This window comes from Cupressus sempervirens, chromosome 4 (genome assembly GCF_028749045.1).
Source record: "Cupressus sempervirens isolate cs-2001-9-10 chromosome 4, ASM2874904v1, whole genome shotgun sequence".
Classification (NCBI taxonomy): domain Eukaryota; kingdom Viridiplantae; phylum Streptophyta; class Pinopsida; order Cupressales; family Cupressaceae; genus Cupressus; species Cupressus sempervirens.
The window spans coordinates 140199552-140226258 of record NC_143121.1 but is presented as its reverse complement, the minus strand read 5'-3'; the positions used below and the strand labels follow the sequence as shown (position 1 = coordinate 140226258).

Sequence of the window (26707 nt, the reverse complement as noted above, 5' to 3'; positions counted from 1 at the left end):
CCACTTTTCCATGTTGGAAGCATTATTTGCAAATCAGAAACAGATGCAACCCCTGTATATGCATTTTACAAGATGCGTTAAAATACGGAGATCATTTCCAGAATGTAAGGGCAGAGCTCACATTCATAAGATTCCCACATTCAAAGCAAAGGGTTGAAGCATGGATAAAGTCATTTAATCAAAAGCGAAGCCAAGTTGCATGTGTATACAAAAAGGAGTTGATGTCAAGTCAAGAAGTTAGTCTTGACCAAAGCTATGTCACACTTGGATATTTTCCCTTATACAAAGCACCTCAGTAACAATTTTATTATCCAGCAGCAAATCGTTAATGGCAATAAGGACGATGTAATGGTTTGAGTGTTGGACGGATTTGGCATAGGATTGAAGATATTTGTTTGATGATCATAATAAGCAGCTCAGCCCATGGCATTCTGTCAAATATATAGAATTGCTTATGAAATGATTCAGTCACAGGATTACTGTTTCCTTGTCTCCATCCAGCAATGTTCTATTTTAGATTTGGAGAGAACAAAAGACCCCGTTCCAGGAGTGTCCTGAAGCACGTCTGAAGGTTCAGGCTGGAAATAAGAGGCATCACCACACTGAACGTGGTTGAAACCCGAGGATGGAATGAGATCCTTTGACTGTTTTCAGTAAGGAATTTGTGTGAAAAAACAGCACCATCACACAGCGTCAGTTATGCCTGGGATTTGCGCTCCTGCTATTTGCAATTTTTTTTAATGAAGTTGCCAAGAACGTGAGGGAATCTTCCATTCTTTCGCATCGAAGAGGATTGGAGGCTATCTGCAAATGAAGTCATATCACGACTCAGCACAAACTCAGATTTCCTTTTGTATCACTGGAGTGCAGAGATAATGACAAAATACCATCTGCAGATGATTTAAACCGACAAAAAATCCTTCTAGTTTGGAGTCACGAAATGCCTGGGCCAAATGTTATGTTACTTGGAGGATATAAACGGTGAACGTGCATGGGAAATCAAAAGACCTACGCGATTTGGAACAAAGCTCATGTATGAAACGTGCATTCAATCTGATAGCGTCCTTTGGCATCGCGTGGGAGTAACAAAGAACAAGTCGCAGGCGGTAATCCTTAAATTGAGCCATTCCTATGCCTCAGCGATTAAGCACTTCCAATCTGGAATCATGGTTTGATGGAATGTGAGTGGAATTCATTTGACAAAGTCTGGATATGCCAGAAGCATTGACATGTATGCAGGGAAGGAAATATTTGAGCCCAGTTGACCTTTATAAAAAAAAGGAAGAGAGAAAACATAATACGCAAAACAATATAACTCTTAGCCATATTAAATCAGGATTATCTCAGGGTTAAATATTCAATTAATTGTTATGAAGGGGTGTGATTGTTAGAAGAGTAACCAATGTCTTTAGGTCTTTTATAAATATGTAATGAGAAAATCAAAGGGAGACAGAACATTCGTCTTTCCATACTTGAACTTTTTCTTAGCTTGTCTTACGATATTATATTTTGTCATCGGCAGAAGAGTGACTTGTTGAACTAAGCATGTGGATGGTGGATTTTTGAGTAAATTTCATTCGGTCTGGATAAATTTGTTGTGGATAGATCATCCTTAAGGAGTGTCTCTACTTATAAATTTTTCCGGCATAATTTGTAAGCGCATTTATTTCTATTTGCATTAGAGTTTAACTTATTATTATTAAGTTGTGTCTTTTATAAAGATCTTTCATTTATTTTTATAAATATTTTAATATTCAGATAAGTGGATTGGATCATTATCGCATTTTAAATTTGATAAACTTAAATATTGTGAAATACTTTATTGTTTCCGTATTTAAGTCTAATTTGTCTCCAACAGGAGTAAAAGTGCATTTTAGACTAATTTGAATTGCATTAATATAATTGATCCGTCGCGTCTGAATCATTAAATTTGTTTATAGTTAGATATATTAAACTTTATAAAGTTGTACGTCTTAGCTTATAATTTTGACTCTATTGCCCATCTAATTAAGCACTGGTCTTTTGCTCTTAATTTATAATCCATATGCTGGCAAATGTCTTACTTCTTGCCTTTGAGGAATAAAAATATTCGTCTGTTGCATTAATCTACATTTATACTTTATTTTTAAACATTACTTCCATCATTTATTCTTGTTCTCAATTCATAAATCGCAAGTTTGAAATTTTCCTATATTTCTTGCCATTTGGAAAACATTTATTGTGTTCACATTCTAATTGATCTGTTTTAAGTGTCTTCGATATGTGTGTTTCGTCCAAGATTAGGTATACCCGCCTCGGTTTTGCAGAGCTGGAAGCGTAGGGGATTTAGATCACATTGATCAATCCCGTCAAGTTGGCCTTAACCAGTTGGATATCCCAGCATCGAGCAGGCAAGGCTCGTAGGATTCCAGTCTGCGGTTTTGGGGACCACCACATGGAAGGCTATTTTTTTCAAGATCTAATGAAGAATGACGTTGTACAAAGTAAATTGGTATTGAAATTTTGAAAATTATTAGCTTCTAATTATTATTCATCTATATACAATTGTGCAATGCAATGTAATAAGTGCAATAAAAATCAATGAAAAACAATAAAGAAGCCTAATTCATGGCTAAGCTTTCAAATTCATTTGCTCCGTACAGCTTTATAATGTTCAAATGCATTTAAACTTTAAAAATAACAAAACGTTTTTTTTCGTAATCTTGTTTTTTTTCTAATCCAAAGTTTTGCCCCCTTTTGGAAAAAAATCTTGTAATTTAGTTATATTTTCTCCAAAAGATTTGTTTCGTTCTTTGCAATTGGCAGGAATGAGCTAAAAGTTCATAGTTTGCGGCACTTCTTTCCTCCTCCAATTGGGTAACAAAAAAAGTATGAATGCCTTTTAGATCAATCTAATAAATTCGGAAATCCAAGATTCATCTAAATACTATAATTTATAAAATCTAGAGAAACCCGCTAAGCAATAGCCAGAAAGCGCAAACAATAAATATGGGAACTTCAACTTACTTCTGTACCTCTTGACCAATCTTATAGAATAGAAGTAATTCGCCACTAGTAAGTTTATAAAGAACTGGATTCCACATTGGAACGTCAAGTTCTTCATCTCCCACCTCTGGAGCATGCCATTTACCATCCTGTTAAGGAATAAACACTGATCTTATATGTTTGAATTTTCTTGTACAGTACCACGGGAAAGAATACAGCTGAAATGGCATGCATAAAAGTTGCAACAATAAACAAATGATCATGGTGGCAGAAGGAAACTGAATGCACGATAGTTTACAGTAGAGACATTCTTCAGTGCAAGATTTGCTAGTTTTCCATGCACGTTCAAGAATTGAAGCACATTCTCATCATTATTTTTGCAACAAAAGTGTAAAGCCTGTTGAAAATAGACTAGAAAACATATATGAAAACCATAAGCATATACTCTGGGAAAAAACCCTCTTAACAGAGGGAAACAACCCAGCCTTCAAAGTAGTTCCTTTATTGAATAAAAGTGATTATTACAAAGTTCAGACCTGCTGTCTGATTACAAATAACTCATATCAATAACATCAGAGCTATAATCAAAATATATGAATTGCTTATCGTCTTCTCAAGAATAAGCTATGATTGCAAATAAGAAAAATCAACTACAGTGCCAGAAAGAGTATATTGCATATATATAAGACTCTGTTCACATGAAACAATAAGCTCAGAAATCTTTTGTGAAACTGATGCAAGAATACGATACAAATTATATGAATATCGATGCTGCTGCCAGGAAGAGCAAAAACGTATATATATGACTCAGCTTAAGAAGAAATGAAGAAGTCCAGATGTCTTAAATGAAACTGATCAAGAAATCGAACATCAATCAAATTCTGCCGTTAAATCTTCAAACCAAAGAGATAGCTGCTGGGTGCAATAGAACTTTATTATGTGTTGCCGTCGGTAGACGTTTTCATATGAACTGTCATCGTCGACTCTTAGTCATCTTGAAACTTAATAAAATAAATAAGACGATTGACGTCCATACTGTAACCGCAGGTGAATAAAATCTTTTGATAATACATTTCAATAACCGCCAAAGAGATGTTTAATATAGATGTGCGGGTCCCAGAATGATCTTGCAGATGACGTGTAATATATCCTGCAAAATACATTAAGACAAACAGAAAAAGTCTCCATACAAATATTGCATCCGTATTTAATATTGAATAATCATTTAATATACTAAATTTCATATAAAGCTAAAAAAAATTCAACAAAGCCAAGGACACATTAAAAACAATTTCAAAATAAAAATATTTTGCACCATTTATCTGATGTATGAATGGTTTATTTGAATGAGTTCTAGCCCATAATAGTTTCTACCGACAAAAGGATCAACAGAATTTGATAAAAATTTGATAATTCTGTGCGTTCAACTGATTTCATAACAATATGTTAGGAAAGCGTGTGATGGGGAATATTTTCCTAGTGAGCTTTGCTCTTTCCTCCCTAATTTTAAACTGATCTAATCAAGTGTATAACCCATAAAATATGGCTCTAATTTTATGGAATCACGTGGTTTGTCAAGAGTTATACAAACTACGGACCACGGTAATATATAAATTTTCTTAACAAGAAATTAGAACCTATTTCCTACTGTTTCCTACTGTGTCCATGCAACATATATTGCTCTAGATAGTATCATTAGAATGGGAAAATCGGGTCCCGTTTTCTCATTAATATATTGTGAATATGATATTCCTCAGGCTCCCATTTTGGAAAATTGCTGAGAAAAACTTTTATCAAGTTTGAAACCAGAAATTGATGTTTTGGTATGTATCTAAGCCCCAAATTGCATGAAAGTGTAATAAAATGTTATGATGCACTGCCCATAAGCCTTGTTCGGAAGGATTATATCTCTATATAGTCTCCAGGAATAATCAGTAGCCAAAAAGTAAATTTGATATGCAGGAATAAGTCAGTTGGGCAGCAGCAATTATGGTTATAACATTATCTAAGTATAAATAAATATTAGTCACACATCAGCTTTGCTGACAACAGTTATTAACCAGTTTTGCAGGGATAAATCATTAATTCGTCAGTGACAGAGCAGTTATGAAGCCAATTACTATTGCTCAGTTCATATCAACCAATAATTATGGTTCACATAACATCAGCTCTTCACCCATTATGATTTGTTAGTTGCAAGAGAAACTGACTCCACCATAGCAAAATAAGTCTGAGACTCTTAAATGCCCTAAGACATCATGAGAGCTTTTTTTCTTCTTTTGACTGGAAAGAGTAGTGCAAGTACATAGAGAACTGTTTGTAGACAAATGCAGCAGCCATAATGTTTTTGGATCAAGCCTTTTTGAGAAAACTTTACGGGTTTGCATGCTTGTTTAAAACTTTTAATGTTAGCTGATAGTCTAAAGTTGAATCTGCCATAATTAGTGTTTGTCTATCATGTCAAAATGTTTTAATTCAGTTTCAGAAGTGTTTGAAAAAGATAAATATCTCTGTTTCCTGTAAAATGTTGCTGCTGTCGTTTTTTGTATTTTCATACATGTCACATTTGATTCTTGACACGGTGGCAGTACTTATATGGTTCCAATATTAATCATACCAGAAGAGTAAAAGTAGACAATGGGGTTGGCACTTTCTAGGAAAGATTGGTTCTTGGCATAGTGGCAGTATTAATGGTTCTAATATCAATCATACAAGAAGAGTAAAACTAGAGATTGGAATCAGCACTCTATGAAAGAAACCATCGACAATTCAATGGGTAAATTAAAGGAGATCATGAACCAGATGGATAATAGCATCACAACCCTGGATGGATAAGGATGAAGAAGAGTTTCATCTATCTCAGAATTAGAGAGAAATAGAGAAAAAAAGTTAAATCCTTGATCAATGAGGGATACTTTTGCAAGAAATTGGAAAGGGGAACCTAATAGGTACATGAAAAGAGATCAAGAGAGAATCACATAAATCAAACATTGAAGAGCAATACCCTCATTCTCATATTTGATGGCATCAATGGAGTACTAAGCCTGGGCATTGGACTGGAAAGCTAAATTTCTTCTTCTAACTTTACCCTATGGGAGGAGATTTTTTTAAAAATCAGTTTGCCACGCTATACCTTTGAGGATCGAGCATTAGATTAGTAGCAAATGATTGAGTGTGAAGGAACCGCAAATAACTTTGAATGTGGTTTCCAGGAGTTAAACCACTTGAGAAGGGTTTGTAATCACATTCTTTCAGAATTTTAAGGTCCAGACCCGAGACTTGCAAACCAGGAATTTAAATTAACGAGGTATAACGGCTTATTACTCTAACATACCATCCATTAAACAAGAATAATGTTGAAAAGATCTCTCCTTAACAACTGGTTGCTCTATTTATAGATTGGTTGAAGAAGTCCATAAAACAAATGGAGACCTATTCCAAAGTGGTCGGGATCTATCAACATAAGGTGCAGCTGCCACACTTACCAGGAAAGCAAAGGATGGGTTTAAGGGCAATGAAACTTTCAAAGCTTCTTTGATTTTAAATGCTGGTCCATCAAAAGCTAGTCATGGGCCTTGCTGATTGTGTTCAAATGGACTTTGCTACACCCGCAAAGAAATATGGTCCAAAGACTTGAGAGGAAAGTATTTTAAGAATGCCATTCTTCACATATTTCTGGTCAATATGACTTCTTTAAGACATCTGTTTCATCCATATTGGATCAAGGAGTCATCTCAGCCTACAAGGAAAGACACTTCAGTATATTGCAAGGCCAAAAACAACATTCATGTGGCTTCAAAAGTTCAATATGGTTACACATTCACAATCCTCTAAGTTGCCAATTTGGATTCTGGTATGGATGCGGGTTCAAGATGCGTCCAAAATTTTTTTGGGTTCAGTTCAGGTTTGTTTTGGTTTGTCCATACAAGGTTTTTAAAAAAATATATATATATATATATATATCTATATATATATATATATATATATATATATATATATATATATATATATATATATATATATATATCTATATATATATATATATATATATATATATATATATGTAAAAATATGCTGCAGCAAATTAAGTCCATACACCACTACAATGAGTCTGCTCCAAACAATCTTTAAAAAGAAAAGAAAATAGAAAACTATTTATTGATGAACCCAATCCAAGATTATATTTTATATGTGTGTGTGTGTCTGTGTGTGTATGTGTAAATATATGCTGCAGCAAATAAGTGCATACACCACTATGCTGAGTTGCTCCAAACAATCTTAAAAAGGAGGATAAAATACCAAACTATGTATTGATGAATCCAATCCAACATTATAAATACAGAAAAAGTCTTCCCCACTTCCAGTCACACTACCTCTGTAGATTATTTTTATTATTTGTCAGTTTCACGTTGTAACTAGCCCACTATTGTGTCTTCCACTATACTCAAGCCTCTTTCTGGACATCATGTACGCTCCTCTCCTCCTTTATCCTTGGTTCCTCTTCCCAAACCTCTTTGCACTCAGCCAACCTCTTTTAACCCTTCAACCCAAGCTTCGATTCTGCATAAGTCCCCTCTCTCTCAACTCTAATCTCTCGCCTTCTACCTTCATTTCTGATTGGTAATCTAGAGATCTTTCCAGTGTACCAATCAATCATTTGGCCCTAAATTTTCTAAGACATGGTCTAAGGTTTGCATTTACTCCTTCCTCTCTACTAAAGTTAGATTTCCTCGTTGAAATAGAAAAGCAATCCAGGCTCTTCCAACAATGTTGCTGATGAAATTAGGAAGTATTGTGTGGTGGCCTTGAGACATGAAAAACCTCCAAAGCATAATGTTCCCAGGGAGCAGCTTTTTGCTTTTAAAAAGCTAGTGTGCAATGATGATATTGTCATTAAAAAAGCAGATAAAGGGAATGTTGTGTCCATTCTCAATAAGCATGCCTATGTAACCAAATGTTAGACCATCAATCTAATAGTAGTTACAAGATTCTTCCTAGCAAGCCTATTTCTAAAATTGTTCATAAGGTTATGTTAGCTATCTCCTAGTCTCTTTTTGATGACTTGATCAAGAAGCAACTCCTCCCACATAAAGAGATAACACCTCGCATTTATGGAGCCCCTAAAATTCATAAATCGGATATACCTCTGAAACCTATTGTAGATACCTACAATTCCCACACATATAAGTTAGCTTATTTTCTAGCCAAGTTAATCTTGCCATTTATTGGGAAGTCAGAATAAAAAAGAGGAAGACAAAGAAATCTTAGTCAACTTTGATGTTGTGACGTTATTCACTAGAGTTTGTATAGCTGACTCAATTGTGTTAATCAAACACAAAACCAATAATGACATTGCATTACTTATTGAACTTTGCCTTTGTTCCACATTATTTGATATCCAAAATGTAATTTATAAGGAAACTGATGGAATAGCCGTGGGCTCTCATTAATCCACTGTTACAACCAACCTCTACATGGAATATCTTGAGGAGTTATCCCTAAATTCTTTCCCCCTCAAGCCTCATTGGTGCAAACACTATGTAGACGGCACTGATATATGTTGGCTCCATCATCGTGAACAACTTGAGCTTTTCCATGCTCATCTTAATAGTGTGGTTGATTGCATTCAATTTACCAAGGAGCTGCAATCAAATAGTGCCACAAAGAAGACCTCTAACCTATTACCATTTCTCATAGGCTAAAGGGCAAAGCAAGGGCAAAATGTTTTAATATTATTTTAAAATGGAGCCATTAGTTTATAAATATGGAGCAATGTAAAAAATATTATTAGAAAAGGTGATTTAAATACAAATATTAAAATAAAAGGTATTTTGAAATACTAAAGATAAAATAAAACAAAAATTATTTTAGGTACTAATTGGAGGGAAATTTAATCAAGGGCCAAAATTGATAAAGAATAAAATGCAGGTGCCTAGCCTCATTTGGCACTTACTTTTGAGTTTTTGCATCGAAGGGTGAAAACCCTTGCTCATTTTTGCAATCCAAGAGGGTGAAAACCCTCTCAACCATTGATTTTAAGAGGTATCAATGAAAACCTTCATTTTTGGCATGGGCAAATTCCACCTATAGTTTGCATGTTGATCTTTTTCAGCAATTTTTACTAAAACATTAGTGAATGGATCTGCAAGCAAACAATTATAGGTAATTTTTGGAGATTTGAAAACAAAAAGCATATTGCTGGTATGGGGTCATTGAAGGATTTCTGCATCATTTCTGAAGGTCCCCTACCTTGGGAAAATTCAAAAATTATGTTTAATAAATTTTTAAATATTTTCTACCAATCAAAAAAAAAAAATTTAAATATTTTCTGAAGGTTGGAAATCATTTTGGAGGAATTGAAGGCCAATTATGAGGTATGCCAGCCCAAAAGGAAGCTGTATAACCATTCCTTACAGTAGACCAAGCATTTGGAGGTTCGTACAATATCAACATTAAAGGTTTTTGGAGCACTCAGCAGTAATGGTAATGGTACTGCATCACATTTCCAACAGTATCAGTCATTATTGCAGTTGCACCACTGTTGCAGCAGGCCAAGCACCTCCTGGTTGCTGTTTATCAATCATTTAAGGCTCATATCTAATCAGCCTTTCAAGTGATTTGTATGTTAGTTGGCATAGAAAGATCCTAAGATGCTGATATGGGTATGGTTACAATTGCAGGTATGCCGATACAGCAAATTTTTCCCTTGGGTACAGTATGTTTGACTACGTGTGTGTGTGAACAAAACATTTAAGGAAATATACAGAATTGTGAAGCAAATACCTTGGATAGCATGATATATATATTCAAAAATTATTTAGAAACATAAAGAATTGTAATACTAAATACATTTGATAGTATGATACTTCATCATTGATCAATGCCAAGTGTCAAAATCGTAGTGATAAAAATAAATATTAATACCAACTGACAGTTAAATATTTAAAATTTATCTTTATCAATTGGTATTTGATAGTGATAACTTTAGTTGTCTAAGTTCTTGATTCTGGTGTCTAAGTTCTTGATTTTGGTCTCCACTCCTATACCCACTCATTCCTATCAAATTTTTTATATGACAAGTGAACCCAATAACTAGTGGGGGCTGATGGGTTCAGGGGAAGCGATGATAAACTGCAGAAGGTGTCAAATGTGAGAAAAACCCGATGATAGAGGGGTGCAGAAATGAGAAAAGAGAGAGTGAAGAGAACAAAATGATCTTTCATATTGGGTGAAATGATGGTTTTAGGTGATTTCTAGATGTGAAAAAAAGGTAAAAAAATGTCGTTTTTTGTTGTGTTTTGGTGCTCAACACCTTTGGGTAACTTGGGTATGCCTAGGTATACCTAGGTATGCCCAAATACATAACTTGGGTGTATCAAAGCACTTGGGTATGTACCCAGGTGTAATGTCTCCTTTCGAAATATACCTGATTTTGTCCCAAAATAACAATTTCAACAAATGCGATTCATCTACAAATAGAATTATATAATAAAATTACACATTTGTAATGCTCGTTTAGAGAAAATCCTAATTTATGTTTTATAAACGATATTGACTAGCATGAAAACATTGATAGCAAGAAACGTGTATAGAAATAATTTATATTAAAATTCAAGTATCCTAAAATCATTCATATGTGCTTCATGTATTAGGAATCTAATGGAAAAGCTTGATACGGTGTCAGGAGACTATCTTTCTTAACCAAGCCTAAAGGCACAAACTTAACCTTTGGGTCATTAAACCTAACGCCTACAAGTATTGCAAGACCTTCATGTTGATGTGAGTTTTGTTTCACTACAACATGTAGATTCAAACATACAATGTTTCCAAGTGAAACACTAAATATTCAAATCCTTTGTTGAATAAGGACGCTCATATGCTGAACAACTTATCTAGATTGTATGATCAAATGAGACAACCCCAATGATCCTTCTCTATTGTGGACTTTTACTCAATTTTTAGGATGTGATATGTTGGTTATCACAAAGGGACTTACATTATTCATCCAACGGGTATTGACTACGTCAACCTCATCCAACAACAAATTGCTATGGGATGAAGGGTTTACAGGACTATCTACTCCTCAAATGGAAGAAATTGTGAAACTAGGCTTAGTTTAACCATTGACACCAATCAAGCTAGTGCAATATCTTAAAGTAGATATAAAATGTTCAAACTATCATCAGTCCATTAACACCATCCATTGATGCATATAAATGTGCAAGCAATAATTGAAGATAAAGTTTTTTTTTTTAATTATGCCATTCAACCACATAAAGCATACTTACACTCAGTGAGCAGCTAGTGGTTTGGTCTAAGTGAGTTTAGTGTTTACCAAAGATACATCCAAAATCACTTCCATTCAACTAAACCCTACTTCTAAAAAACATGAAATAAAATCTTAATCTAAGTGAGGAAATCAAGAAATCGTGCATACTCCAAAATGATACACACAATTCACCATGAAGACCAACAATGAATTAAGAATAATTTGGCAATATCATAAAAACAATTTCAACCAATCTTATTTTACAAATGAGATGAGTAGAGTTTATATAGGAGCCCCAATTACAATGAATGACCAAGATTGATTTGAAATCAATGGCCTAGATTGATCAATTAAAAACACTATTTAAGGCAAACAAAAATAGCCAATAAAATGAAGCATCACAAAATTTGCCAATAAGAAAATTCAAAGGCTTCAAGACCAATAGGAAGTAAGGAAGTTTCCTAGTCATTATATAACTCATCATTATGATCATGTATGCCTATTTTCTCTTGCAATCTTTATCTTAATTCCACTTCCTTATCCTTAGGAATTCTTCGTCATTCTTGGAATTCTTTCCCTTAAATGTACTCACTTTGCAATACTTGAACACTTCATATTTCCACCTTCATTGTTTGGAATTCTTCTTTGTCTTTTTCATCTTAGGATTTGATCCTTGGGGCAATCCCTTGAACACATAAACATTTTCCTTGGCTTATCAAATCTTCGTCAATCCACTTCCTTGAATGTCTCAATCATCATCAAGATAACTCCCTTGATGGGAATCTTGTCCTTGAATTCTTTCTTGCTCTCAACCTCAAACTTTTCCTTAGGTCCTTGTCCATGCTTCTATGCTAACATTGGTGTTAGAATCATCCTCTAACATTCCTTGGTGTACTTGTTTGATCCTTACGAAAAAATTGATGCGAATAGGGACAAGTTGGTCTCCTTGTAAGATAGTCCTTATACTTCAACCATTTATTTAAGTAAAAGTTGGCTTGCATAGGGACAATGAATGTCCATAAATTGAATCCTTAAACTTGTCCATGGACTCCTTTAAACCCAGACTTGTCCAATATTCCTGCTTGATGAAGGTTTGGTCTTGGGATAATTCCTTCAGCATGATCCTTATATTTTATTTCCTTTGTCCCAACTTTGAAGTGCACTATCTTGAAGTGATGTCTTCCTTGTAGGTTATACTTCTTTCACTGCTATCCTTAGCCTTGAGCTTGAACTTGTCCTCTACCTTCCTTTATTTACTTCCTTGCAACTATCCTTGCCTTTGATTCGGACATGATTCCTATTATAAAGCTCGAAATCAATATGGTTTTAACTTTTAAGTGGCTTAAAAATAATAATAAATTGCTGACTTATAAATCAATGAATTCCATGCCATAACTTACAAATTCTATCCCTTGAGAGTTGTAGCTAAGATTTCACTCATATTAGAATCCTAAGACTATAAAAATGATAAACACTTAGCTACAAAATAAAAAAATCAGACTTCCACTGCATTCTGATTTTTAGAGGACACACTTGGTAAGTCTGAAAATTACTCAAGGATTGGTTCTAACAACTCACTAAGCTCACCACACACTACGTCCACGGATTTATATGTGAACTGTGAGTTGAAAATCATGACTCAATTGTGCACCATAAACATAATTTACCATCAATGCCAACTTAAAATGTCTAAGACATACCTACAACTACCCACTTTTCAGATGAATTTGAGCTGCAAACTCACTAATTTAAGCACAAAGGAACCTTCTAATGACTCAGAAATACCACACCTAATGATTGGTCAAGTTGGAAATTTATGGGAATTTTCTTATAAATAGCCCCTGCTGCTGATGTTTTTAGACTTTTGTTGCAGACTCAAGATTCTGAGACCCTTCAATGACTATAGAACAGCTCCTTAACGTCTTCCATACATACAGATTAGTATTGAGGATTGAAAGCCCTGAAATTTCTAAGAAAAATCGATTTCATGATATTGTTTTCAGATTTAGTCTTAAAATTCCCATCTTTAGCCTTCTTAATGGCTAAAATTGATAAAAAAACATGCATCTTATCCTTGCAATCATCCATTATCAGATTTGGAGTTGTCTGTGATTAGAAGAAATTGAATGGATTCCAAAAAAATTGCCCAATCTGGGAAAATTTCAGATCCTAGTCTTAAAAATCAAATTTGCACATCCAATGCTCTCAATAGTTATATAATAAACCTCTTTGCTTTTTCCCTCCTGTTTTCTTGCAGCTGTAGCTTCCTCTTTTAAAGTGATTTTTGACTTTTCTTTTCACCCACACAAGCAATGTGGGATAAAACATTTTACCTTTTAGAAGCTTGTAAAACAATAAAGGGGAAAATCGACCTGAGTGGGGACTTACAAAATTTGACTGAGTCCTTTTTACTATTCACAATAAGGCATGCATACATCCAAAGGGGAAATCCACAGCTCTTTTCTCCTTCCTAGTAGCAAAATTGATTCATACAAAGACAAAGACTTACATTCCACACTTAGAAGCACTTTGTCCTTTCTTTTCATTAGTGGGGGACTTCAATCCATATAAGGATAGCTAGTTCCCATGCTTAGAAAAAGTTTCATCATTCTCAGCTATCTCAAAGGGGAAAATTAACTTGTCTTTGGATAAATCCAGACATTCATTGGACAATCCTTACTTTTGGCTTCAAAATTGGGCTGAGTAATAAACCCAATGGAGAAAATTGCCTTGCATTTGGACTCTTCATTCACACCTTATAGTTATATCTCTAAATTTCAGGCAAGAAAAATTGGCCTATGCCTAGATGAACTCTCAATACTTGATTTTTTTTTTCAAGCAAAGACCATTTAAAGTGGGCAATTTCATGCCATTTCTGGGTTTTGATCAATTTAAGTGAGGAAATTCATAGTAAGTTCAGATTTTGATCAATTAAAGTAGGGAAGTTCATAGCAAGTCCGATTTTTTATCAATTTAAGTGGGGAAATTCATACTAAGTCCAAGTTTTGTGTATTTTTATAAAGAAAATTTGATTTTCTTAGGATTTTGACAATTTGAGTATGGAAAATCAATTTTTATAAAGATTTTAAGGCCCATATGCATAAAATATGCCTTTATAATGTACCATGGACTATTTGCCTAGCCAAAGTTTAAATAAACTTAGGTTTTTTTTTACTTGACCCTCTATAACTTGAACTCAAAGAGCTTTAATTTTAATATCCCCACTTTAAAATCACAACTTGACAACCTGATTTCTCCATCACCCCTCAATCTTTTAAAGCTTTGGGCTGTCAACACAACTGCCAAAACCTAACAGCTGTGAGTGAAAAGAGGGGGTCCCCATTTGTCATGAGCTGATGGTATGAAAACCTTACAACACCTCAGTTCATCCATCTTGGGCCAGCAAGCTTGATGATGGAAGACCAATACTGCTGCAACTTCCTATCAAACCTTTCACATTTACTCCAATAAATGATTGCTGATGGAAATCAGGTGATTAAATTATTTATACAATGTTTCTTGATAAGATGCCAATAGACTATCTTCCTCAACCAAGCCCAAGGGTACTGTAAATGTTGATTAAATTCATATCAGATTTGATCTCTCTATGTCTTCCTGATTGTCAAAATATGATTCTAACAGTCACAGATCTTTTCTCGCAGATTATAACCAGGGCATCGAACTTGATATAAGTTGCTGATGATGCTTAACCAATATTTAGATGTACTGATTATAAGGTCTGAATTTTCCTGAGTAATATTCAATTTATATGAGCAGAAAATTAATTGAATAAATCAATAAGTTTGATTATAAGTATAAACTTGAAGTGGTATGACTATGAAGAAACATGCCTCCACATGAGTGGAGACACGTCTATTCACTCTAACCGTTTGTTATCTATGCCGATTAAATTAGGCATTAACAAACTTTAATCATGCCAATTCAAGATCGGCGATATGAACAGATTTGTATCTGTTCATAATTTAGTAATATTTCCTCAATGATTAATTTGCAATATAACTTTTGATCTGTAATATACATCGATTCAATACTTGGAGATTCATAACATAGCTAAGGTGGACAATAATATAATGATTTTGAATTTCTGATGTGTATATGAGAGTGTTGATATAAACAGAATATATTGATGTGTACGTCCGCATGTTATTATATTATCATCTGAATGATGCTATTGAATCAACATTCCCTCTTAGCGAGGGAAGATAAAGAACCTAAGTATATATATGTATATATATCTCACAATAGGTTCATCTATTGTGAAAGGAGGTATCACCTAACTCGTGATATCCGAGGATATAATATGCTCAAGAATATCAAGTCACATGAAATTCTTCTTATAGATATCCAGGTTATGGTATGTGCACTGACATCAAGTCTCATGATGTCTACCATAAAAAATCATGGCATAACCATAGAAGCACTTTTCCACCATGATTATCTCATAAGAAACATAATGACCTTCAACTTATGTCAAGTAGCATGATATCCATCGAAATGTCCAAGAGATAGTAACTATCATGACATGTCCATGAATATCAAGTAACATGATATTCATCATGATAGTGAACTAATCATTGTAAAGTCGTCATCTTACAATGTTAGATACAAGTGTTCATTATCTGAAAGATTGTCACCTTTCAATAATGTACCCAGGAAGGCCCATAAAGCCATAGAATCACACATATGACAAAAGGGTTTACACATAAAACATCTTTATATATATATATATATATATATATATATATAGTAGTACAAATAAACAACTTGAGACTTAATAACTTACATTTCAACCATACCAAGTTTCTTCTTGAAGTGTTCAACTTTAACTCTTGAGAGAGGCTTGGTGAGAATGTCTATTGTTTGATCACTTGTACTAATATTTTCCAACCAGATCACTTTCCTTTCTACCATATCTGTTACATAGTGATAAGGAATCTCAATATGCTTTGATCGATTGTGGAATAGTAGATTCGCTGAGAGCTTAATTCAATTTGATTATTGCAATAGATAGTAGTAGGTTTTGAGGGTTCACCAAATAGTTCCATAATCAACTTCCGATGCCGTATTGCTTCTCTACTCCCATAGAGACTGCAATGCATTGGGCTTCTATTGAAATTTGTGCCACTGAAGACTACTTCTTGCTTATCCAAGAAATCACAGCTGATCCCAAACTGAAGCAACATCCTGATGTGCTTTTCCGATCAATTACACTTCCAACCCAATCTGAACCAAAGTATCCATGTAGATCTAGGTCAACATTTCCATATTTAAGACCATATCCAATTGTACCTTTAAGGTACCTCAAAATATGTTTTGCAGCAACAAGGTGTATATCTCATGGTTTGCATATAAACTGGCTAAAGGCGTTCATTGCATAATAAACATCTGGTTTAGTGTTTACCAAGTACATCAGTGATCCAACTATCTGTCTATAAAGAGTAGGATAAGCAAATCTAGATTTTGTTGTTGCTTCCTTAAACTTGTGTAAGTTGGTTTCCATGGGTGTAGACATCGATCCCCAATATAATGTACGAAATCTCTTCATAATATCAATGGTATATTTTCCTTGATTCTAAAGAATACCATCAGATTTGTGCCAGACTTCCAATCCAAGGAAGTGGTGTAAAACGCCCAAATCCTCCACGTCAAATTTTGAGGCCAAGTCCTCCTTACATTGGACAATAAGGTGATCTTCCCCTATAATTAGGGGGTCATCAACATATAAAATTAGTATTAGCATATCACCTTTAATAACTTTAAAATACAAATTTGGATCTACATCATTCTTTTTAAACCCTAGACCCATAAGATAGTTGTCAATCCTTTCATACCACACTGTTTAAGTCCGTATAGGTCTTTCTTCAATTTGCATACATGTGAGGCTGCATTATGAATCAAAAAACCTTCAAGTTGTTCTAGATAGACTTCATCTTCAATAGTCCTATTCAAGAATGTAGTTTTTAGATCCATTTGGATCTTCTAGCCTTTAGCTGCTACAATAGCTATGATTGTTCTAACAGAAGTATATTGGGTAATAAAAGCATATGTCTTTTCATAATCAATACCTTCCTTTTGTGAGAGTCCTCTGGCAACAAAACGTGCTTTGTGCTCCTCTATTCTACCATTTGTAGCATGTTTGATTTTGAAGAGCCATTTGGAGAGACAACAAATTTCTCTTAAGGTCTAGGTACTATATCCCATATATCATTTTCAAAATGGATTGATATTCCTCTGTTATGGCATCTTCCCACACTTGATGCTTGAGAGCTTCTATTACACTAGTAGGTTATGAGTTTATGATTTTTCTCATTAAGGCAGATCATAACTTGAGAATTTATTGGACCTCTTACTTTCTTTGAAAGTTCCTTTGGGTGTTGCATAACTTTCAGCTTCCTCATTCATTTTTCTAGTTCAAAGTGGTTTCTTTTTTGTTGTTATTATTTTGATTTTCCTCCTAATGCTCCCTTTGAATCTTAGGAGCATTTTGGTTTTCATTTGTGGTTTCTTCTGGATGCTCCCTTTGAAACTTAGGAACAAGATCCTCCATATCTTTGGGTGAATCCTGAGTTTCTAGCTCATTACACTTATTTGCCCTCTTGAAGGCAATGTCCTCCTCAAAGATGACATCTTTACTCGGTTCTATTTGTCTCTGTCTAGGTATGTATATTCTATAGGCTTTTGATGTTTCACTATAGACCACAAAAATTCCTTTCCTTCTGGAAGATTCTAGTTTTGACTTCTCTTTAGGCACATGGATGTAAATAGGGCAACCAAATATTCTAAAGTGACTTATGTCAAGTTTTACACCAGTAAAGGCCTCTTCAGAAGTTTTGTTATTAATGTCTGAATGTGGACATCTATTTTGAATGTAAACAGTTGTTCTAGATGATTCTTCCCAAAATAAGGTTTTAATGTTTTGATCATACAACATTGCTTTAGCAGCCTCTATAATAGTTCTATTTTCCTTTCACCAACCTCATTTTATTGTGAATTATAGGGTACAGTAAACTCCCCATTAATCCCAATATTATCACAAAATTCCTTAAAATTTTCTGAGGTGTAACTTTCCATTGTCTGTTCTCGGTATTTTATTTTTCATTCTAGAAGAGTTTTTTGTCAAAACTTTGAACTCCTTGAACCTTTTAAGGATTTCTTCTTATTCTTTACTCTTAAGGAAACATATCCAGGTCTTGCTAGAGAAGTCATTCACAAAAAATACATAATATAGAAATCCTCTCATGGAGGGTATAGATTGTTGAAATTTAAGATCAGATTTATTTTGAAATTAAATTTTAAATTTACTGAATTATAAATGTAAGGGTTCTTAATCCTTTTGATAGAAGTATAGATTGAAAAATATAGAGGTCCTATATATATCTGAACCTTTGAATCAATTGTAATCAGTATATATTTATATGATTTAGTCTTTACCCTATGAAAGCTCTTGTCTTATACTCGATTTGACAGACAGTCCTGTGATGACTGTAGTGTGAATTGACCAATGAATGAGGGGCTGTTGACAGAGGCAAACAATATCAGAGGAGTTTGGGTATTTCGTTCTATTCATATTCCATTTGAATCTTGTCAACCGCTTATGTATATGGGGGTTGACTCAGTTTGGAGATTTGTCCCTGAATGGACATGTCTCCTACTTGTGAGGCACGTCTATTCAGTGACGTGTCTCTCTCCTTTCATTAATGGCAAACATTCGGTGGATAATAGGTTTAATTTTCCCTCTGTGATTTGCATTCAATCACACGCACACAAATATAATGTTTCCATATTACATTTTATTTGTCTGTATATATTGTGAAATGATTTGACATTCAATAATTAAATGTATGGTAAAGATAAGATATATATATATATATATATATATATATATATATATATATATATATATATATATATATATATATATATATATATATATATATGTCAAACCATATAAATATAATACAAACATAAGGTAGAGTCATATACTATATTTCAGTTGTAATCACAAATTTGTTTATCCAACTAAACTAGAACATTAACATAGACATGGGTCCACATTAGTCAGAGTGGACTAATTCTAATATATTTTTGGTTCTACTAAAACTATTATAAAAGGTTCCCTTTGGGTTTTTCCATAAGGCACACCCTGTGCATGCCCCAGTATGAGTTTGAATCAGTTTGGGTAGTCCTCTTACCAATTTTTCCATTGAAGTTAGGGCACAAAAGTGATTATGTCCTAATCTTTGATGCCAAATCTCATTTGAGTCAAAAGTCTTATGAATGAGAGCTTGTTTTGTCTTAGTGCAAAGTTTGTATAGGTATCCTTATACCTATGGTTTATGGTGGGGTTCTTTGGCCATGCCCGAACTTTCTCGTCCATAAAGGTAACCCTATATTTGTTGTCTTAAGGGAAGATATGGATACTAAATTTCTCTTTATTCTAGATACATATAGTATGCTAGTGAGTTGGATAGAGATGCCTAATTTCAATTTGATAGTGCAAGTTCCAACCCCTTTTCCTGGATGTGCAGAATCATCCCCAATTGTTACTTCGTCAATTTCTTCTATCATAGTATCTAGGTGTTCTCTGAATCTTTTGATGTGCCTAGATGAGCCACTATCTACCCAAGTGTTAAGTTTATTTGACACTAGATTTGATAATGCTAAATGGGAAAATAAAATCTCGGAATCTTGTTCTATATTTGTTTTTCCAACCTTAGCAAAATCTGCTTGTTTCTTTGTTTTGTCGGGACACTTGACTGCATAGTTTCCATATTGATCACATCTGAAATATTGAACTTGGGAAACATCTTTCCTCTTCTTGGGTGAACCCTTTCCATGAAAATTTTTCTTTCTTTTGAAATTCTTCTTTTTACCTTCTTATGAGAATTAGTGTCTAAAACATGAATATCCTCATTTATAGTTTTTGTTTGTTTCCTTTTGTCATTTGTCTAGTGTCTTCTTGTAGACAGTCAGATCTTAACCAATCAAATTTTAGGAGTTCTAATCTTGCACTTATTCCTTGAACAAATGACTTTCATGAATTTGGTAGGCCACCTAAAGCTATTAGTAATAATTATTTGCTATCAATTTCATGTCCAACAGTTGACAATTGATCCCTTAGCTCAGTGATTCTCATGATATATGCATTGATGGATTCTCCTTTGTTCATGCGTATGTGATTCATTTTCCTCTTTTAGAGCAAGGGTTCTGCCAATGTTATTTATTTCAAATGTGCTTTCAAGGCATTTGAACATAAGGTAGGTAGTCTCTTGTTTTGCCAATACAGGTAATATATGATCCCTAACTGCATCTACTATAAGTTTCATGTTTTTTCATTGTTCTCAATCCATTGTGTTTTCTCCAGGTCATTCTCAAGTTCTTTCTTCCTTTCTTTCACAAATGAATCTAACTTATTCTCCTTTAGTATCATCATTATTCTTAACTTCCATAATGTGAAGTTGTTTGCACCTTCAAGGCGATCCTCAAATCTGATCACGTGTGACATTATGAAGAATAATATGTGATTGCAATATCAAGAGAGTGTAATCTGATATTCAAATTTAATCGGATCTTCCTTCGCAAGGCTCTAATACCATGTCAATGTTGATTAAATTTATATCAGATTTGATCTACCTATGTCTTTCTGATTTTCAAAATATGATTCTGTCACAGATTTTTTCTTGCAGATTATAACCAGGGTATCGAACTTGATATAAGTTGTTGATGATGCTTAACCAATATTTAGAAATACCGATTATAAGGTCTGAATTTTCTTGAGTGATATTCGATTTATTATAGCAGAACATTAATTGATTTCGATCATGCTCTATAAATCGATCAAGTTTGATTATGTGTATAGACTTGAAGTGGCACATCTATGAACAGGCATGCCTCCACATGAGTGGAGACATGTCGATTCATAGACATGTCTCCTCATTCTAACTGTTTGTTATCTCTTCCAATTAAATTGGGCATTAACAAACTTTAATCAAGCCAATTCAAGATCGGCAATATGAATAGATTTCAATCTGTTCATTATTTAGTAATATTTCCTCAATGATCAATTTGCAATATATATTTCTGATCTGTAATATAGATCAATTCAATCTTTGGAGATTCGTAACATAGTTAAGGTGGATGATAATATTTGTAGATTCAATTTTTCTCCAATTCAAATTTGATTATTTGATGTCATGTGGATGTTCGATTGATTAATATAGACAAATTAAATTTGATGGTCAATGATGGATCTTTGAATGATTTATATTAAACTAGTTGAATTGATGGAAGAATTGATTGTTGGTTTGTTTTCTTGATTCCCAATTAATGAGTGATGTAGGATTAAATGATTTCTTTTGATTTGATATATTAGTGAATGATGATTGAATGAATGCTGAATTGCTAGAGTGATGAGTGGTGACTGAGTGTGTGCTGATTTGATGTATTGGTGAGTGTGATTCATAAGTGACCCTTGAAAGCTTAAAATGGTTTATCATTTATGCTTTATTGGTGAAAGAATCACCATCACCACCCTCCATTGCTATCTTTTGAGAATAATAGACTATTTTCCAAATGGATCTCCTCTGGATGTTCTCCTCAAACAAAACCTTCTCCCCTTTATATCTTCCAATGTTAGGGAGAAATCACACCTCTCCATCATGTCTTCCCTTTGCAAGAGTCACATTCTTTCACAATTACCACCCTTTGAAAGAGCACAGCCCTGCATAACTTTTGCCTTTTAGAGGAATCACTTCCTTATTTTCTTCTCATTCCTTTTTCTTTCTTCCATTAATTCTTTATTGATTCACATGCTCCATTCTTTCTTCCTTCCTCCATATCCCCCTCATAAGGGACTCTTTTCCCTTTTACATCTCATGTTTGGGGGGTCACAACTCTTCATTTCATGCCTTGTGACCATTCATTAACCTGAATTATATTTTAAAATATTATATTTTATATTTTAATATTATTAGTATTATTTATTATTAAATCCTGTTTCAAAAAGGGGACATTAAGCCTGGGCATATGCGGGAACACCCCCAAGCGTACATGTACCCAGTACAGGTGTGGGAAGCCTTAATGGTGTACCCAGTAACTTAAGAAAAAACTAAATAATTCATTTATTGTCAGCACTGTACCTATTGATGGCATGTAAAAATTAGGCTTGGACATTATGATGATGTTCTCAGCCCTGTAAGTCAGTTTCAGTAGTTGCATATCAATAAAATTAGACTTTTGGATCATTTCCATGTTAAAATATGGCTCAGCCCTGCCTTTTAGATGTGCTTAAGGGTTTGTAGCAGAAAGCATAATTAATTTTATTTGGTTCAAACTTACTATGTTGTGTGTCTAAGGATTTGATTCAGTATTTTCAGTTGATTGTGTCCAAGTTTACTTTTCTGTTCCATTTGGAGATCTATTTTAAAAAGCAGAAAACCACAAAAAAATAGAGTATTGCAAAAATACTAGATTGGACACATTACATTTTTGTGTGTATTGCCCTTGTTTATCAGATTATTCTCAAGTATGCAAGTTATCAAGGAGCAACCACAACAAAGTCTCAATAGAAGAATCTTCAAGAACTCCAAGAAAGTCATGAATTAGTTTAGGGAGAAAATGAAGCTTTTTGGAGAGAAGCTTGGAAGTTGAGAGAAAAGACTGAAGCAAGTTGAGTCTTTGCTGGAATCCTTGAGCGATTGCAGTTAAAACTGATAGAGAAGGATGAACTTACATCAAAGCTTGAAGAAGAGAAAGGGCTCTACCATGAAGAGCAGACCGGTCTTTACTCAAGAAGAAACTGTTAGAATGGAATGCATAATAAAGATGGCCAAGGAATGACTACTCCAGCCCATCACAGTGAAGGACAGACCACAATTTAAGGGTCTTGGTTATGGAAGCATAGATATGGATAAAATTCTAATGGGTCAGCTACCACTTACCACCAATTTGCAACCATAATGGATATCACAATAAATAAAATGCATGTTACAGTTTAGCAAAAGGAATGTTTATAGAAAGCCTTTAAGACAACAATAGAGTTCATTCTTCCGGCTGGAAAGTTTATAAAAGTACCAGAATGACTGTTTCTTGTCATTTGCGGCATTTGTACTCCTCTTATGCCTGAGTGGCAATTCACAGCTCTCCAACATTTTTTTATAATGTTGTATGCTATCTGAACTTTGAAGGTACTAGCTGATAGGCTAAAGACTGCCTAAAGTGATTATTTTTTCATATCTTTAGTAATTCTTATTGTGAAAACACTGTTGTTCACATTCATAAATTATGGAGATGGAAAAATATTAGACAAATAATGTCTCAGTTTTGTAAATGATGTTGTAGTCATTTGTTGTGTTTTTAACTGTATGAGATTGAATTCAGAATATAAAAGATGTCACCTTTATCATTATTTGATGTATATTCTTTTCTGCTTCTGCATTCTAATTCAACAGCATTGGCAATAGAATCTATATTGAGCAACTTAAAACAAATACAAACCTTGTACCTTTGCAGCCATATCTTCACATCAGGTGAGCCCTCGTTACTTCCTCCAAAATATGCAACTAATAAATGGTTGGGCTCAATCTGTAGAACCAGTCCGAATATTTAAAGTCAGAAATGGGAAAAATACTACCTTTCTAATGCTTGTGGCCCTCAAATTAGTTGTAGATACCAGATTCTTTGTAGGCAGATTAATGGCAAATCATAGTCAGAAGCAATGCTAGAGGCCAATGGAATAAATGATATGAATAGATTGAAAATCACTTCACTTGCCTCAACAATAGTAGATGCATGGCAACTATTAAAAGGAGCAGTATGAGCTTCAAATGTGTACTCCTCTTTCACAATAAGTGGATTTGGAGCAGGCAAAGGCTCCCCCGTTGAATTTTGGATTAAGTTAACACTCTGCGAGTATTGCTTGTCCATCTTCCTACATAACAGCATTCGCAATTGCATAATTACGTATAATATTTTACTTGAATAGTCATTTGTTCTAATCAGCCTCAATCCCATAAGGCACAGGGATTTTGCATTGCTGCGTTAAACATTAACTTCCAATTCCCTATACATATTCCTCCCCAATAAATGTCTTCATATTTTACACATCATAGAATCGGTGAAATGTAACAAAGCGAAAACATATTAGTCTTAAGACAAGCCTACTTACAGTTTCAAAACTTCTTCCCAGGAAAGAAGACTTCTTTTTGCAAAATGAATAATATCTTGACTGCATGATCTGCTTAGATTCCATAAATTAATGTTGCAAAACAAAAGAAACAAAGCGAGACAAAGCACGGCGATCCTGATTGCTCCCCACTTATCCCCTTGCAAACCAAACATGGTTTTTGCCGCTCCAAAATTAGACTTATGAATGCATACAGTACCCAATTTTCTAATAGCAGAAGAAACTACTAAGTATTCTCAGTCGCATTATAGTTTCCAGCCCAACATGCATATTCCATGTAATATGAGTTTCTAGCCCTAAATGCACTTTCCATGGATTAAAAGCTCCACTTGAAGGCAACAAAAATCTGAGAACGCAGCCACAAGCAAAATCTCAGCTTCTAGGAAAAAATAATCTCTTTACAAACAAATCAATCACTTCAAAGTTATTAACTACAAATGCAGAATATCAAATCTATGGGAAAATCAACTATCCATTTGATCAACAAATCAACTGTGTCCTGAAGAACTGAAGAAAGGCGAAACATTTAGGTTGACTTACACTGTCAGAGGCTCCCTATTTCATATTTAGAATCAACACTTCCGAGTTCCTAATCATAGCATGCGATAGTCTTCGGTAAGTTGACAATTAGGTGAGGAGAAGCTGAACTGTTTGAACTATTTTTACTAGTCTGAACTCGTCCTCATTCCATAGACAGAGACCAATAGATCTACCTGTTATTCAAAGTATTTTGATTTATTTTATTCCGCGGGTCAGTATAATGTCTTTGCGGAGGTGTAATTTAGATTAAGGGCGACAAAAACACTTGTCAGTTTACTGTTGTGGAGGATTCTACAGATTCTTGTTTTTCGGGCTAATCAGGTTGGAGAGTAATTTGATATTAAATAAGAGCTTGTTTAAGTCGGCATATGAATCCCACTAGCCCTCATAATCTGGCCCACATGACAGAGAAAATGCTTTACGCAAAAAGATACAAAATAGCTTTCTTCGAATCCAACTCGCGAAGAATTTTAAGTATTAATTGGCCTCTAGTGGTTTCCATTATTGCATGATTTAACTAATGGGGGTCCACCTGGCCTACGGATTGGTACACCTAAATTTTACAAACAAAATTCATAGAAAAGATGTTTAGAGAAATCAAATTTTATTAAAAATTATCATTCATTATAAAAATATATAAATTAGTACTTTATTTTGATATAGAAGTAGTCTAATCAACGAAAAAAATTGCCATATTTATAAGGTAAAAATGAGCCCACCAGGGATCAAGTCTTGATGAGTGCAAGGCCCAAAGACATCATAGGAGATGAGGTCGGGATCGTGCCTCGGGCGAATTTGGCAGCGTGGATCCTCTTTAGTCCTTGGCTTTTAGCCGAAGAGGTTTCAGGCACACGTGGGCCTGTATCAAGTACCTAAAACTTGTTTGTGGATGACCTCCATAATTTTAAAAAAAAAACGGAACTACTATCATTATTTGGGGTTTCTTTGTAAAAAAAAAGCTTTTCTATTAAAAAAAAATTAGATATTTGGAATTTTCGAGAATTTCTGTTTCTGGGACTTGTTCTTTTTTTCAACTTACACAATATTTACTTGCATTATAATATAAGTAGTTCATCGGAGGAAGTGGAGGCATCTGATTTCAGCTATATTGGTTTTTATGCATTGTGAGGAAAATTGCAAATCTATATTGTTTAACCACTAGTGCACATTTGCTTACACTTATGCAACAAAGATCTTATTAGCAACAAAGATATTATTAGTTCCTGGCACGAAACTAATGGAATAATGTGATTCCATATTAGTTACATAAATTTAAAAGTTTGAAGATATACTAATGCTTGCAAAAGCTATATTAATTTGTATTTTTTTTAAATTGAAAAATACAAATTTTTTAGAATTGCATTAGCCATGATTAAAAAAAGGCAATGAAAAAATTCAATTTTCTTCAACAAAAATACAAATATTTTCTAACAACTCTATTAATGAACGCATTAATTACAACTTTTATCTTTTCCAACAAGTGGATTAACTTTTTGAAAAAAACAATCATTTTTATCTTTCACCTCACATATGAATGTCTAATCAATATTAATTATCTCTATTTATTTTCTTTACCAAGTTCAAATATAGAATTAAATGTTTTATATTTCTTATTTTAGATATATTTATTATTAGTTTTACATTGTTGATATTTAGTTTTTGTAATTTGTAAAATTTTATTCAAATATAGATATTTTAATCACATATAA

The 26707-nt window shown here is 33.9% G+C and overlaps 1 protein-coding gene across 5 annotated transcripts in view; it reads right to left on the bottom strand.

The window, feature by feature from the left end:
* LOC149560340 (BNR/Asp-box repeat family protein) overlaps positions 1-25447 on the bottom strand; it is a 29008-nt gene extending 3561 nt beyond the window's left edge. The window contains exons 1-5 of one of the 5 annotated variants that reach the window (XM_089824629.1): positions 24999-25447; positions 24441-24804; positions 24047-24203; positions 23771-23857; positions 3007-3134 (exon numbers count right to left, since the gene is read on the bottom strand). In XM_089824629.1, coding sequence (XP_089680755.1) covers positions 3007-3134; positions 23771-23857; positions 24047-24203; positions 24441-24613 — 545 coding nt within the window. In that variant the 5' untranslated portion in view covers positions 24614-24804; positions 24999-25447. The remainder of the gene's footprint in view (positions 1-3006; positions 3135-23770; positions 23858-24046; positions 24204-24440; positions 24805-24998) is intronic. The other 4 variants (XM_089824632.1, XM_089824630.1, XM_089824631.1 and 1 more) reach the window with 4 other exon arrangements.
* Between the last annotated feature and the right edge of the window lie 1260 nt (positions 25448-26707).